We start from the raw sequence: 17584 nt of genomic DNA on the forward strand, positions 1-17584 counted from the left end.
ATGGCCAATGATTTAATCAATCATGACTATGTGATGAAGCCTCCATAAAAACCCAAAAGGCCGGGGTCCAGAGAGCTTCTGGGTTGGACATGGGAGAGTGTAGTGCCTGGAGAGGGCAGGGAAGCTCTGCGTCCCTTTCCACACACCTTGGCCTGTGCACCTCTTCCATCTGGCTATTCCTGAGTCATATTCTTCTATAACAACTGGTAAGCTAGTCAGCAGAATCTAGTAAACCTCTGAGTTTTGTGAGCCACTCTAACAAATTAATTGAACCCGAGGAGGGGGTCATGGGAACCTCTGATTCATAGCCAGTCAGTCAGAAGTACAGGTAACAACCTGGACATGCACTGGACACTGAGGTCCAAGGAGGGGCTCATAGGAACCTTTGGTCTGTAGCCCGTTGTTCAGAAGCACAGGTAATAGCACAGGCTTGAGACTGGTACTGAAGTGGGCATGGGGGCAGTCTTGCAGGACCGAACTCTTAACCTGCACAATCTGATGCGATCTCTGGGGAGATAGTGTCAGAAGTGAGTTGAATTCTTAGACACCCTGTCGGTGTCTGAGAATTGTTTGCTGGTGTGAGGAACCCCCCAACTCCATGTTGGAAACTGGGTCACAGATCACCCAAAAGAGAAATACACACATCTGTATCTACACACACACACACACACACACATATACATATACCACATACACATTTGTATCCATATCTATGGGGAGAGAGACAGAATATGCTGTTATGAAGTAAAACTCCAAAAACAAACTTCAAAATCTGCCTCCCTAAAAATAGCAAGAAAATGAAAAATTGCAGAATCATTACAGTGAGCTACAAATGAGCATACAAGCCAGCGGGCCTATGGAAGTTGGCTCTCCTGAGACCTATAAGATTCCTGTTCAGAAAACAGACTATATATCTGCTGCCGGGGGATATCTTTGTGTACAAGGAGAGCGGGTTTCTGGAACTATGATGAGGCAAAGCATGATTCCAAAATTTACCAAAAACGATATTCCTACAAAATTCAATCCAGGGGACTTTTTTTTTTTTTTTTTACCAGCTTCTGAAGTCAGAAAGTAGTTTCTTGGCCCAACAGTTGACTAAAGTGCCAGACCTTCAACAAAAGCACAGCTGTTTTGTACAGAAAGGTTTCCTTTGTAAAGGTTTGCCATTTTTCCTACTGAAATGGGATTTTTTTTTTTTTTTTTTTTGCCTATCAAAACATGTTAGATTCTTATCCTTAGAAGAAAAACAATAAGCAAGGCAAAGGGCAGTGCCTTCCATGACTTCCTTGCAGAGAGTATGCAGCATTGGCAGACCTTAGCAAAATCCTAGTCTGGGAAAGGAGAGGACACCTTTTCTCTCTTCTGACCATGGGAGGAACGGATGCTAACGGAGCTGAGCTTATTACAACCACCACATTCACCATCTTTTTTTCACGGAGTCTTTAGATCTAGAGTGACCTTCTAGTTCAGTGATCCCCAAATGTAGCCGACGATCAGGATCATCTCTTTAATTGAAGAAATTCCAGGATGCATCCTCAGATGCTGCGGCCTTGGAATAAGCATGTTTTAAAAGTTTCAACAGGGAGCATAAGGGTCAGCTTCATTTCATCCAACCTTCCATACGATATTCCGTACAAATCTGTCAACTGGATATGTAGCCATTTCTAGAATGCCTATTCATGCCAACGTTTCATGACTCCAAAAAGTTTGAAAGTGCTGGAACTCTAATCAAATCTCAGTGGTAAATGCTTCTTTCTATCTGACAGCCCATATCTAGTGAAGTCAATTCAGTTCAGCCCCTAGCCACCTTTATAAACATCTCAATAAAGGGTCTCATGCAACTTCTTCACTTTCTTCCAAGATTAGAGGAAGAACTTGATTTACACAAATACCTATGCACTAATGACACAGGTAAATGTTCCAGACCAAAATAAAACTACTTATATTATTCGTTTACAATAGTAAATAACTATTTCTTTGCCTGATATGTGACGATGTGTTTAGTGCTTGTCTCCTCCACTAACCTGTATACACGCCACCAGAACAAGGCCTGTATCTGTCTTGTTTGAAGTGACATCCTTATTCTCTAGCACAGGGGCTGACACAGTGGGCTCTCAATAAACAAATAAATGAAATGATCAGTCAAATAAATAAATAAAGCACAAAGGATTAAGAGGTGGTTATTTCTCTCTATAAGATTATTATCCTTCTTCTTATTTACAAGAAAAATATATAAACACATATTTGTGGATGAAACAAAACAATGGAAAACCAGCAACGTGATAGATATGTAGCTACATCAGCAACTTAAGATGAGATATTTGTTAAAGCTCAGAGTAAACTCAGCTCTGAGAGCCACAGAAATGACTACATTTAGACTAGGTCTCCAAAACTGTCAAGTTAATGCTTATTTTCTAATCATAATGGTAACTCAGAACCCATTTCATAGATGAAAAAACTGTGGTATCAGCCTAAAGGCAAATGTAAAATGAATGCCAAGACACAGAAGCTTTCATTTTTCAGCTGTGAGCCCCACTTACTAGGACTCATTTACAAATTCACACATGGCAGACTTGAAAACTGGTATTTCAAAGTGTAATACCCAGCTCTTTTTCTATGGGCAAACTTCTACAAAAGGAATGGATATCGAAGTTAAAGCACATAAAAGCATATACAAATAGTTATTTTCTATGAGCTATATTTATGCATTTTCAAGTTGATGAGTATAACCATTCTCCTCTCCCAAGCAAATTTCAAGTGAAGGCCTATTGGAAAGATAAAGTTAAGAATGGCTTTTCAGGAATGACAAGTCCTAGATATAATAGTGTAACCAAGTGCACTTATAGAAATTAAAAAGCAAAGTGTCTTAATAAGAAGAAAAGCAGAAGTTATCTCTAAGTACAAGAAAGCAAGGCCAACAGAGTGGATGTGCTGACAAGACACGAGTAATATTTTCCACATATAAGAAAAGCTTTTATCTCAGAATACTTTTCTCAAAGCTATTTTTGTACCTTAATTAAGATCTAGAGAACTCCGTGGAGTGTTTTTTCCCTCCATTTACTAATATATTAACTAAGGCACAGAAATGCTTGCCAAAAACCACATAAAGAGTGAGGAAGGCAGTTAGACACTTTAAGACAGAAAATGTCTAACTCTTCTTCTAAACTTTTCTTGAGTTACAGAGAGATGGAAGGAGAGCGAGGCGCTTATCTTTCACTGCCTTTCTCTCCACCCCCCACACTCTCCCATCACACTCCATCCCCAACATATTAATAATGGGAGGGTATCAAAAAGTGATAGCCATCTTGTCAATGCTTATTAAGCTCATCAGTGTTCACAGACATAAGTCTGAAATAGGCAGTCAATCTTTCAGTTTCACTGTGTTTCAGACTCAAAGAAAGCAGCTCCAGAGAATCTTTTAGCATGAGATAATATGGGAGCTTATCATGTTTTCTTGCATAATTTCCCCTTAAGCTTTTTTCATAGTAAAACAGAAAGAAGAAATTATGCAACGTTATGTTCCAACAGTAGGAACACTGGCAGTCCAGCTCCTGACCTCACCCAACCCATGTCAACAGGCTTTACGAAGATCAGTGGGTCTCCGGAAATTGAAAGCTTCAAGGAATATCAATAATTGCTTGAATAAAATAAGATGATGGCTGAAATAGCTATAGATAAAATATTAAGTCTATTTTACCAGTGATTAATTAGATCAGATATTAGAAACATGTATATTTATGTTTTTATATGCAAAAAAATAAAAACACTCCTTCTTGTTAACAAAAATAGCACCAAGGAATATTTCAGTTTGTCCATTTCTTTACCATTAAGAAAACATAAAAATCATGCTCACAAACATCACATAGGTGGGGGTGAGGGGGCAAGAGGGAGAGGACTTAAATTATACTGTTACTGTGCATTAGTTTTCAACAATAAGACATCTTCATTGATGTGGAAACAAGTAACCACTCTTTATCCAAGTTCTGCAAGGCAGGAATATAAATTTTTCCCCAAATATCACAGAAAATCTAAATATTAACTTCCTAGATTACACAAAGGAGTAAACATGCTAAAATGTGTTATGTAAAATATTAAAAATGTCCCCTACAAACTTCTGGAATTCAGAAAGGCTGTGGACAGGGACAATTCACAAGAGAAAATAAAGCACAGATAAAAAGTGTTATATATTTTTTTTCTACAAACTGGTGAGCTTCATGAGGACAGGAACTCCATCCTACACCCTTTGTGTCTGTCTTCCTCACCATTAGGAGCGCGCACAGCGCATTTTCAACAAATGAGGACAAACAAGCATTTGCATATTACTGGAACATCAATCTGAGAAAACAGGTTTTAGTAAATCTCCGTTATCACAAAATAGAACAATTTTTCAAACCTTCAAATATGGAGAATTCAGTTCATAGATATTTTTCAAAGAGCATAGTATGACTCAAATAAATGGTTTACATTCTGACATAAAAAAAGAACTCAAAAAGCCCATACTGTTATCAGTGACTTTTCTCATTTGCCATCCCTCGCTGCCTCCTCCCAAAGGTTCTGAATCTCCATCTCATCATCACTTCTTTTCTTCCTCTCCCAGGGATACAAGTCCTCCTCAAAGATCAACTTTTATAGTTATGCTCTTATTTTCATCCCCTTCTACCACAAACAAGACCTTGCTTTCCAGGTATCCCTCCTCAACGTAGATTCTTCACTATAACAAAGTGTCCCGTTTAAGACTGTGGGTTCTGCAACCAGTCAGTCTGAGCTCAAATCCTGACTCAGTTGTCACTGTTATCAGTTACATAACCTGGGATAATTTAATTAAGTTTTCATTGCCTTGTTCCATCTTCAAAACGGACATAATAAGAGTACCTATCTACCAGGATTGCAGTTAGAATTAAATGAGTTAACAGATTTAAAGAACGTAGAAGATTATCTGCCACCTAGAAAGTGCTCAACAAGTATTAATATTAATTTTCTCACTGAACTCGTAGGCCAGAGTGGAGCAGAAGATGAAAAAGAAGCATTAGGAGAGTGAGAAAAATTTGTAATATTCTTCAAAGGAAAAGAGAGAGGAGCTGACCAGGTACGAAACAAGAACTGATTGGCAGTAATGAGAGTCCAGTTAGTATTAGGAAGTGTCAATCCAGGAATTCTACTCCTAGCTATACAGCCAAGAGAAATGAAAACATATGGCCACACAAAAACTTGTACACAAATGTTCAGAGCATCATTACTCATAATAGCCAAAAAGTGGAAACAACTGAAATGCCCAACTGATGAGATACATAAAATGTAGCTTAGCCATACAATGGAAATTCTGTATTAAAAAGGTCTGAAGTACTGGTACATGCTACAATATAGACGAATCTTGAAAACACTATGCTAAGTGAAAGAAGCCAGTCACAAAGGAGCAGAGATAGTATGATTCCATTTATATGAAATGTCCAGAATAGGCAAATCTATACAGACAGAAAGCAATTAGTGGTTGCCTAGGGCCAGGGGGTGGGGGGAGGGGGCGGGGGGGAGGCTGGAATCAGTGGGGGTGGAGGTTTAAATGGTACTAGATTTCTTTTTGGAGTGTTGAAAATGTTCTAAAATCGATTGTGGTGATGATTGCATAATTCTGTGAATACTCTAAAAAGACATTTAATTGTATACTTTTCTTTAAAAAGTTTTTTTTTTAAAGATTGGCACCTGAGTTAACATCTGTCGCCAATCTTCTTCTTTTGTTTTGTTTTGTTTCTTCTTCTCCCCAAAGCCCTCTAGTACACAGTTGTGTATTCTAGTTGTAGGTCCTTCTGGCTCTGCTACGTTGGATGCCGCCTCAGCATAGCTTGATGAGTGGTGCTAGGTCCACACCCAGGATCTGAATTCGGGAAACCTTGGGTCGCCAAAGCAGAGCACACCAACTTAACCACTCAGCCACAGGGTGGCCCCTAATTGTATACTTTAAATAAGCGAATTGCCTAGTGTATGAATTCTATCTCAATAAAATTGTTGCAAATAAAAAATGAAGAAAGCAGAAGACAATGGCCTCAACACTCATTGCACTGTCCGCTTGGTAGATTTTGTAGCTTATAACTTTAGTTCCTTCCTTTTCTAATCTAGAACTGATTTCTTGAAACTTCCAGTCACATTTTCCTCTATAAGTTCATGCCTAATTATTGAGGCTGCTGTCTTATTCCATCATTTTCCCACTATGGGACATCCGACAGTTGATCAATTTAAGTAGATATTTGTTCTGGTTCCCTAATTCCCTGAATTTCAAGGATACTTCTAAGTGTCTTGTGGTATCTAAGACAAAGAAAAGAATAGAGTACTACTTAAGTAGACATTATTTGAGAAAACCTTTGTTTTAAAGATACTTTTCAAAAGACTTAGCGCTCAACTCTTTGTAAAAGTATACTAGCCCAAATGGTGGCACCAGGATGTGCCTTTGGTAAGGGGCGAAAAGGCTTAATATGCTCCCACAATTCGTGAGGCCATTTGCTTTTTGGAGAACCGATCACTTTTACCAAACCATATCCTGTTCCCTGAATCTTTGATTAGTCATGTGTACAGACAGAACTGATTTCAGGGCTTGTTGACGAGTCTTGCACAACATCATCAAAGGTTTATTATCTCTAGGGACTGAGAACACTTCCAATGTGCAGGAAGAGATTTCTGAGATCTACTTTAAAACGAAATAAGTGGCCATTAATGATTAACTCACAATCTTCATCAATTTTTTAAAATAAGTCTTCATATACTGTATTCTCACTCCTCTCTCTCTCTCCCTTTCAAGCACACACACAGACACACACACATGCCCCTGTGCATACAATTTGTTCCAGGGTTCGAGCAAACTAAGTATAAGCAGGTCTCCCCGGACACGTACTGAAAACATGATGGGAGGCCTGGCATTTTGCCTTTTTAATCACCTAACACATGAGACCTGAATCTAACCACATTCTTGTGCATTCGTCAACAAAGAATTAAATTGTTCACTTTTTGGAAAAGTGTTAACAGACATAAAAAAAAAAAAAAAGAACATCAATTTCAATGTGCTTCTGTATTAACAGTTTTCCAACAAGTTACCAAGTCCTTATAATTAAAGGGGTAGCCACAGATACAAGAAGGAATAAAATGACCTAATATAGGCTACGGAAACTTAGAAGTAAATATTATACCTGAGAGTCTATTTTGAAACATACGTCTAAATGAATGTTGACAAAATTAAGCAATGAGGAAGACATTTTTGCATTTATGACCTAAAGATGGTAACTTTATCTCTGTGTTAAGAATGAATACTCTAAAAACTAAATTCTTCTTCATAAAGCCCATCTTAGTTTTCCTAATACTGAAGGAATCAAGAGAGCCAGAGACAGTATTTCTCTGAAAAAAAAGTTATTTATGAATTTCCTTTGGATCTATTTTGAAGGAATTTGGTTACGAGACTGGGGAGTATCTTCTCAGGGAATACCCATCATGGAAAACTTTGGTACAATCGCTCCATCCAAATATGTTTTTCTAATTACTTAACTTGCTAATAAAAATTGTAATAAACCAGAACTTGCTTTTAGCCAAATTATTTCTCAAAAGATACTGAGAGGCGTCCGTTTAAAAAGTAGTGATAGTATCACATAGGGAATAGGAGAGAGTTTTCTCCCTTCTAAAGTATTATGTAATATAAATTCACCAAATAAAATAAATTCTGAAAGGTATATTCTAGTGTTAGCCTAATTCCCCTTTAAGCATGTTAATCTTCTTTCAAAAAACAACACTATTTATTCGGCGTAAAAACTGGGAATCATTCACTCCCTCCCTCATGTCTGATGTCACCTACTCTGCTACTCAGTGGTAAGTGCTGAAAGCATGTTGAGTTTAAAGGAGGTGCCTTGTAAACTGACTCTCTTTCAGAGGCGATGACCATTAGACTTGCTACCTGATTTCTCGCAATTGAACAATGAATGATTTTAGGCCCTAAGGACATATGCTAGTGTCATTCTCAGGCCTGCCAAATGAATAGTTAGAAATATTTAAAGTCTTTGAAAGATACTGCACATTATAATTATCAAAATGTCCTTGCATGCTTTACACACAGCAGCTATAGTCATTGGGAGCTTCTCTGTTGCTAACAATTTTGTCATTTCAAAACTAAGACCATTCTTGCTCTCCAATAAAAGGACATTTCATTAATGTGGTCAACAGCAATAATGTCAACGACTGACAATGTTTTGCAGGGCTGGGTAAACAGATTTAGGAAGGCAAGATTTCCTCAAGCACCTCTAAGTTAAGTCAGTATAAACAGTTCTAACAACATGGTGAGTTTTACATCGCAATCGACAAAATTTTAAGGAAGAGAGAGTAGACGGGAGCGCACTAGAAACAGGAGTGGAAAGAAAATTCCTGGAACCTAGTAACTAAAACGGATCAGAATAAGGAGTGAAAGAGAAAGGTAAAAAAAATAATAATAATTCAAAACAAAATTATTTTAAAAAATTCTAATAAGCAGCAACTGAATAGGACTTCCTCCAGTCGTTATAAGGATGCCGGGAAATGAGAAGAGAAGAAGACCCAGGTCCTGAGCAGAGTAGACGATGCGTTAGCTGCTCCTGTGTAGCGAGTTAAATGCTTAGGGAGGCACATTCCCTCTTTCAGGTCAGCGGGGTACCATTTAGTACATTACTGCCGAAGTACCCTCGTGACCTGAAGGAACTAATGCAGCTTCCAAAGGTGCTTAACTTGCAAGCACTGAGAGCTCAGGCACTAGAAGTGATAAATATTCTATTAGTCCTTTCTGTTTAATATACCAAGCACCCAAAAATGCCAGTTCAAGGAAGTTTCTTTAAAGCGAAAGAATTCTGTTGTGACAGGAAATAGTCAGGTAACAATTTTAAGCAGCAGTTGCTCCTTCCAGCTTGTAGGGGACCCATCAGGGGTAAGTTCATCCTTCCAGTTGACTGTGTTCGTGTATGCAAACCGTACTGGCCAGCTCTTAGGTTGTATTCCGTCCGCAATGTCTTTAACGGAATCTGCTAACCCAAAGGAATATAAGTGAGCTCCAAAATGATTAACACCTTAGACAAAATTGTTAAGTTTGCCTCAGAGGCTCCCAGCCTGTCTCTTCCTTTCCCACTCCCTGCTCACCCTATCCTCAAAAACAACAAAAAGTTTTCTTACTAGCAAAGCCTCATAATGTAGGCTTGGCCATGAGTTGAGAAGAGGCCAGAGTTAGCACTCCAACACAGGCTCTTTCTGTCTGTGAGGACTTGAGCGAGGCATTTTGCTCTGAAACTCAGTTTCCTCATATGTCAAAATGGGAATAATAAAATATAACTGTTAGGTAGAGTCTATGAGATAACGCATATAAAAAGTTTAACTTCTTATGATTGTTGTCAGCATACGTTTTCTCTTCAAAAAGTAGGGCCATTTTTAAAGCTGATAAGTGAATGTCAATTATGAATATGGCTTCACTGTTGACAGAATATCTGGCACCAGAAGAAGTGATATTTTTGGAAGGTTCTTCCCAATACCTCATAAATCCTACATAGATAGCTATTTGCGAACTCTCTCTATTAATGAGCTCTTCTTGACATAGGACACACAATCACAGCCTTAAAATCAGTATTTTAAAATTTTAAAAGATTTCCTCCAAAACTGGAGTTAAGTGATACCATTAGATCTATCAATAGCTCATTTCCTTCCCTCCTCAACCCTACATACCACTAATTTTATCAGCAGATACCCAGGGACAAAGAATTCTTCAACCTAAACCTTCCTTTACACTACTCATCAAAAATTGCTTAATGGGAAAACAGAACCCTAACATTTATTCCTTAAGCAACCAGGAGAGAGAAACGTGTATTCTATGCTATCTAGTATTTCCAGTGAAAGAAAGTCTTTAGGAAAATCTGAATCAATAAATTATTGAGAGCATGGTCTCGATATACTTTTATATTTACATAAGCATTTAATATGTGTATAAGTATTATATTCAAGTCTATTTTTCCTTAAAGATAAGAACACTAGAATGTTAATAAAAGACTATAAAGCCAAGTGAAATAAATGTTGCCACACACACATAATCACAGACAATAAGAGAACTAGGTATTATAATAATGTATCTTTAAGAAGAACTCTCACTAACAGTATTGTAAACCAAACTAACAAAGATTCTGCAAGAGTCAAACTAAACTGGAAACCTGGTTCTATAAGGAGCTTGACTAAAGTTGCAATTTGACACATTTTGCATTCTTTATTAAGCGGCTTTCTTCATTTTCTAGGCAAGGCATCAGTAGCATTGTCCTCATATATGAAGAACAGCATAAATGTTCAAACTAATAGAAAAGCTCTATCCTGCCCTCAAATTCTCACCATAACCTTTGTCAGAAACTGATCAATAAAGTTTTGCAATGCAAGAAAGCAGTGAATCAGCCAAGATATACAAGTGACATTGTTTGACATCTACTGATGACCCAAGAGGGCAGTCACACTCCATCCTTTGACCAACCATGGTTGAAAAGGGCTTGGAAGCTTTGGATGGCCAACACATGGATTCAATTCCTAATTTAACTACAGTCCCCACCACCCTGGAAGAACAGAAGGAGTGAGGAAGTCCCACCTTAGAGAAGATGGCTTATAACCTACCACATTAATGGGACGCAACCTCCATGAACAGAGGCATCCTCAAACTTGGCAGACATTAAGTGCTCAATAAATGTTTCTGTATTTATTAGAAGTAAAACTCCAGATATCATTCAGGTGTTCTGCAAACAGAACTTTGGTCCTCGTGCCCACACCAATCCCCGCCCTCCTCCTAGATCATAAAATCTGTGAAGGCGGTTCCTCATGGGTTATAGGGGGCTATGCCTCCATTGTTGCCATTCTTTGGAATACATCATATCATCAGAAGCTCTCCTGAAATACACTGATGATTTGCAAAAAAAGTGCCTTTTAGGGCTTGAATTATCTGCATAATGAACAAATCTCCACGTCTAATTGAACTCAGCCTGAGCACAGGCTCAGACTCAAAGCAAACTGGGTGAAGCATTTCCAGTAGAACTCAGGCAGGCCAGATGTTCTGGAAGCAGCACCGCGGTCATTATGCACATGCCAGCTCCTCCTTACTCCACCCTGGGCCAAGACCCTTTCAGCAGCATGAGGCCTGGGTAACATATGACTCTGGCTGCATTGCTGCGTGGCATCCCGGTACCATCTGAACATGTCAGCGATTTTAAACAAGCTCCCCTGACAGGGACGATGAAATTGAAGCCAAAGCAACATGCAAGGAGAGCACATTAATTACGAGGTAACACCTTTGTCTGCATTACCTAAATGACCTCAGGGTGGGTGACACAGATGCGATTTACTACTTTTGGTTAAACCATACCTATACTTCACATGAGATAGAACAAGCACGAGTTATTAGAAAAAGGAACATAAATCATAAAGTACAAGTTGACAGGGTCCTGAAGTGAAGTGAACGGCAGTGCCAAATTTTTTCCTGCGTTTCTGAGGTGGGGGCGGGCTGATGTGTGGTGTGTGGTGTGTGCGTGTATGTGTGCTGGGAAGGAGATAAACGAAGGAAGCTCTTAAACTGGGCACTGCCGTACCTCATCCCCACCCCTGACATAATCACTCACCCCTCACACATTAGAAATTCATCCAGATTAAGTGGTTCCTTTAAAACAAAATGCACCCTGGGAAAGGCTTGAAAGTTATTTACACCTTTGGACGCACTACTCTGCTTTTATGAAAAGGCATCTTTTCCCTTAATTAAAGGAATGCCAGGGTTCTTTGGGGAATTAGATGGGTAATCTTGCCACATGGAGTATTTCCCCGAAGAGAAGATCTAGGTGGGATAAAATAGTCAGGATTTCAGAAAAACAGAGAAGAGCATGTTAGTCGCTGGTTCAGGAAAGACGTTGAAAGGAAAACAGGAGGGTTCCAGCAACATACTTTGCTTTCTCTACATTTTGCCTGGGTTTGTTAATGATTTCACATCCTAAAAATCATTTTCTCTCTCCTGACTTGGATGTCATAAGTTGCTAATGCCTGGTCTGAAGTAATCCTTCTAGGGATTGACAGGTACAATATACACATTATAATTTGGAGAGACAAATTGTCGTCAATTTCTTCCTGGTAGAATATAAGGAGGGTTCTCAGCTCATAATGTAATATGTTACTGCCATGTGCATGCAGTGAAAAAGTCCATATTTGTGCTGGAGAAGCCGTGTTCTGACACATGGCTGTGCTTGAGCAAATGTCAAGCTTAAAAACAGACGCAGACGTAGGAGATAGGGCTGGCCAATTGCATTGCGATCTGAAAACACCCGTGATTTATTAGTTGCTATTAGCTAACCAGATCCTCTCTGTTTGATCAGTGTATTTATTAGTTATAAGCATTATGCAAGCACGCATTGTTCTACTACAGAAAGTGTTTTTTCAACCTCTGCCTTGTCTTCTGATATGACAATACAATAGAATACTTGAATTGTGATTACTTTTCAAAAAATAAATCCTGCGACTGGAATTCAATTTCACACTGCACCTCAACCTTGAAAGGAACATAAATCTGAAACTAATACAAAAAGTGCAAAAATTTCCATATTCAGGTTAATGTTCAGCAACAGAAAAGAATAACTTTTGTTTATCTCTGAAAACAGCTTTCTTCATCTAAACAAATGTCTAGAATAAGATTAAGAAAAACCTGTTTTGGTTTCCTAGATACACACACATATTCCAATTTCCTTTTACACAATGACTTTTATGCAAATGTGTACCACACAATCTCCTGACCTCTTTTACCATCACACCGGGACAATGACAGTTCAATAATTGAAATGGTACATATCTGGTATATTTGATTTTAAATTGCAAAGTTGGACTCAGGCCTATTGAAACGAAAATGCTTGTGATTCTTTGGTAATTCCACACTGATCAGGTTATTACTTCCTACTAGTAAAAAAGCAAACAAGGTAGGTGAAGCTAATTATTCCATTTTTTTATTTCCTTGCCACATACTTTTCCCAACGTGGCTCCTTGCATTCTCTTCTACGACCCTCCCCCACACCTTGATTTTAGTTCTTAACCCGGATTCTTTCAGCCATAACATGGATAATGAGAAAACTCCAAAAACGTTCCTTAGGGGAATGTTACACTAAAAGTTACCTAGGACCAAATCCCACGTGTGTGCCTCTGCTCACCATGGAGACAAGAGATTCATTCACTGTTCCCAGCCAATTTGAAATCCAAATATGAAAACAGCATTATGGAATTCAGACAGACTATTCCGCTTCACCACTAGCAGATGCAGGAAGGAAAAAAGCTAGTATAATTAAGCTTTTGACTTTGAACCAGCAAAGCTGCGAACACCTCACTTGAAAATCCACACAGCATTATAGGAGCAGCTGAAATGCAGGTGCAGCACAGTACTTGCATGCCCTGCGTGGGATGGCGGGAGACCCATCAGCTGGCCGGACAAGTCATGGCCATGCGGAGCCAAGAATAAGCTAAACTGTAAATCTAAAATATTGCCAAAGTCTTATTTGTTCCTCCTCAGTTTGAATGTGTAGTGCTAAGTAGTTTTTATGAGATCTTTTTCTGGACTCTTTAGAAAAAGTTTGGGATAATTTAGGGGTGGATCAAATTGCAATGCATTTTTTTTTTTAATGAGGGTTGGAAGTAAAAGGGTTTCTTTAACACGTTTCTCAGTTTATTCATTAGTCCATTATTCATCCTACAAATATTTATTGAGGACTCATTATGTGAGTATCAATTGAAAAAATTCGTAGAGGATGCAAAGGCGTGAAATGAGAAGAATATAATCAAATCTAATAAGGTGGTCAGCTCAGAAACGCTGCTTTTGTATTATATAGAGAGATAGGTACAGACACAGTTTACCTTGTAACACTGATTGTAGCTATCTATGCATTGAGTACTTATTAACCTCACTTTAAATATACTTTCATACATTAAAAGAGAAGATTAAGGGCAACCTGCAGTTTCATTTTATTGTTTTAATTTCCTAGACCCATTTCGCTTCATCATTAAAATTTCTGGAGGAAAAAATCAAAATTTAATAGTCCTGAGCGCTTCAGAGAACTGTGCTTGAAGAAATGAGTAAGATTTTCTTAACAATAACAAAATTCCTCTTTAGAAAAAAATTCTAAGGAAAATAATACTGCCAAAAAATGAATACAGCCTTGTTTGTTTTTGCAGTCATCGTTAGCAATAGACATAAAGGTATTCTTTTTTTGAGTCCATATGGAAAGATCATCAACACATTCTGCCTCTGGGTTCTTTGCCAAAATACCATAACCCGCAAGCCTTCTACTTTAAACATAAAAGGAAAGGTGTTGTTCTGGTCAAATAAAGAAATAATTTTTACTAGCATACGTCTAATGTTAAAGCTGCCTAAATCCTGCCAAATACATTAAAACAACATCTGTAAAACAGATTTTCATTAAATTGATCAGTTTAAAGTTAAGCAGCTAGGCAGATGATGCTTTTAAGCTAACCCTTAACCTTTAACCTTTAACCTCCTTAAACTGGAATCAGGACACACACTTCTCTCTGGTAATACTGCTTCAGGTTGACAATGCAAGGGGTAAAGTGGTCATTCGGATCAAACTGACACATCACCACATTTAGAGTGTTATGAATCAATATGTTGTCAATAACAGGAAAAGCTGTTTTCCCACAGCTCTGTACTTGTCTTACAACTGCTACTTGTCACTTTCCCTTAAAGCCTGAATAATTCACAATGCAAAATGATGTAAATTAAACTCCTAATGAAAATGAATTTTATATAGGAGATTATTGTCTAGTCATTAACTCAGAAACTATTTTAAGTCTAATTTTAATATTTTAGTCATATTACAAACCATCATATTTTCCAGGCCGGAGCCAATTTGTTAGGTTCTCATTTAAAAGCAATTAATGTTACTTATGAAGCAATCTTATTTTGCCGACACAAGCCGACCCAGCTTGCTAATATCCTCATTACTGTACTTGAAAATCCTCTATATCTGACTCACACAGTTTCTGTAAATCAGTTTAGAAATGGCAACCTCCACACATTGCTACTCTGCAGTATTTTTGTAGTTACTACTAGAAATAATAAATGCTCCTTGAAGGATAATGAGAAATAATATAGTTTTCCCAATACCAAGTTTCAATAGCTCCAGTATTTCTCTCTTCGATCTTCCTTTAATTCAAGGTAAGTTTGTTCAAAGTGTGTTTTTGTTTGTTTGCTGACCATTTTGAGACACTACACTACAAGGACAGTTGGGTATTTAAGAGATCAGTGAATAAAAAAGAGCGGCGGAAAGATAAATTTTTATGTGATTTCTAACATTTTTAAGGTAAGAGGACATAGATCCTTTGGTTCTGGGATCTAAAGCTCTCTCTGCCTTCAAGCCCCTTTATCAACAAGCTTTTATCTCATTTAGTTGTTATACATTCAAAGACAATATCCAACTCTCCCTGAAAGGGACCTTTAAGAGTAACACAGGCACCTGGCAAACTGCTCTGCGGATACTGAGGGTGGTCAGTCCACAGCCATGGGATGAATGGGTAAACTTAACACAAACACATACACACACGTTTATAATCATCAAACAATTAGATTAAAGAATCTTTCCTGAGAAAATAAACAGTAACACTCTACCTTTCTTTAACTTCTCACATCAGATTAATAAAATAGAGAAATTTGTACATTTCTATCTTTTATTCACAACATGTTAAAAGTGTGAGAGGAGCTGTGTGAATATAAACACAGTTCATGAATATTCTATATAGCTCCCAGGGTCGAGATCTACTATTTATACAAACTTAATGTTTATTTTTTTCTCTTAGGTAATCTAAAAGTTTTATTAGGTCAGGGATCAACAGAAAAAAAACTGACAATTGAACAGTTATCATCTGTTGCTGTAAAACCTATGAATTATAATACGATTAATCTGTTATATGATGGTTTCAATGCCATCAACTTAGAAGCTTTCCATCTTACATTAGGGCCTGTACTGCCCTCAAACTGTGTAACCCAAATCTAATGGTTTCATTATTGATCCACAAAGCGCCGAGACCACAGGAACAGTGTTACAAATTCTCACACCACGTCTTTAGGTTTTTACGCTCAGTACATCAATCCAGAATTTGAACTTGGAGAAACAATCCAAACAAATGGTGCCAGGCCAACCCAAATAAATAATTCCTGCACCTGCTCTAGAGAGCCACAATCGGCTCTTTCTGTTGTGTGTTTATAGTTTGAACTAGTGTTAGAAAAGCCATAGGTATGAGAATTGCTGGTTGACTCCAGACAACATAGTTATCACTGATTTCTAGTATAAATCAATAGATAACACTTGCAAAATGGATTTTGTAATCATATTTAGAGCTTGTTACGATGACGAATGGTTTACAATATTTTCTGAATTTTAATATCCTCTAGACAAAAGAAGTTTTTAATAAGTGATCAAGTTATTCATCACTGAAATGAACCTGTTTCATTCGTACATAAACCAAAACAATCAAGCCAATCCAGGAAACAAACTGTAGAAGATAAATTAACCGGTAATTAGGGTTTAGAAAAAGTCAAGACAACTTGTGGAAGAGAGTGTGCAGCACTTGCACATATTCGTTACATCTGCATAGCTTTTTCCAGCAACGATGAAAGTAGATTTGCCATCTGCACCACACCCACTGTGGGGGATAGGCACTTTACTAGCTGGGAAAAGCCACACAAAATAACAGAGTTAAGGAAAAGACCTTCAACTGATGCTAAAGGAGAGTGTGTTTACTCAATACTACTAGAAACTTACAGGGAAAAAAAACAAAACCCCATCGTGTTTGTATAGTGCTTTTTCGTCACCAAACAAGAGATGATGCCTTCACAAGGTAACACTGTTTTTGTCCTCTGCTCCCCATAACCATCAACACTTAGCCAAGAGCTGTGCTATTTTTTTAAATCAATCAATAAAAGAGGCGTAAAAGTATTATTTCATATATGAAAATACTCAGAAAAGTTATTTTATTTGGGAGAAACCAGTAAAGCAATCAATGCCACTGAGCTAGGTGTCAAAGGGATGGCAAACCTTTTAAATATTTCATACATTTCAATACACATTTAGTAACGTGGGGCAGAAACCGTGTACCTAGCCCTCGATTTTTTTTTTTTCCTCTTTTTCCTTAACTTGCAGATTTGTGCTCCAAGCTCTGAAACAGTTAATTCCCTTCTCTACTCTGTGCCAACGGAAATGGATGTCACTGCTTACCTTGTAGAGCTTCAGGGCCGCCTCGTGCCTGTGATTGGTGGTATGCAAGCGTAATTTATCCACACTGTTGGTGTAGTAGTCACAGGCGTTACATTTGAGGTGGACCGGGTTGCCAATGGCAATACACTTCAGCCTCCACTCATTGCTTTTGCCCCCTTCTTTAATGTGAGCCACCAGTTGATACTTCTGCATGTGTTTATCAGTCTTGCAGTGGAGCTGGAAGTTGGCTTTGAGCTGCGTGTTGTAGTTACAGAGCTTGCACTGGTAGATATCTCCAATTACAGCCCTCCATTCCTCTTCAGGGAGCGAGCGCTCACTGCTCA

At 38.1% G+C, this 17584-nt stretch overlaps 1 protein-coding gene across 4 annotated transcripts in view; it reads right to left on the reverse strand.

The window, feature by feature from the left end:
• Window positions 1–17584, reverse strand: part of ZFHX4 (zinc finger homeobox 4) — a 174438-nt gene that overhangs the window by 130592 nt on the left and 26262 nt on the right. For all 4 annotated transcript variants that reach the window (XM_070630410.1, XM_070630408.1, XM_070630409.1 and 1 more), the window contains exon 3: window positions 17262–17584. This exon is cut by the window's right edge. In XM_070630410.1, the coding sequence (XP_070486511.1) occupies window positions 17262–17584 (323 nt within the window). The remainder of the gene's footprint in view (window positions 1–17261) is intronic.

The sequence above is a fragment of the Equus przewalskii genome, chromosome 8 (genome assembly GCF_037783145.1).
Source record: "Equus przewalskii isolate Varuska chromosome 8, EquPr2, whole genome shotgun sequence".
NCBI lineage: Eukaryota > Metazoa > Chordata > Mammalia > Perissodactyla > Equidae > Equus > Equus przewalskii.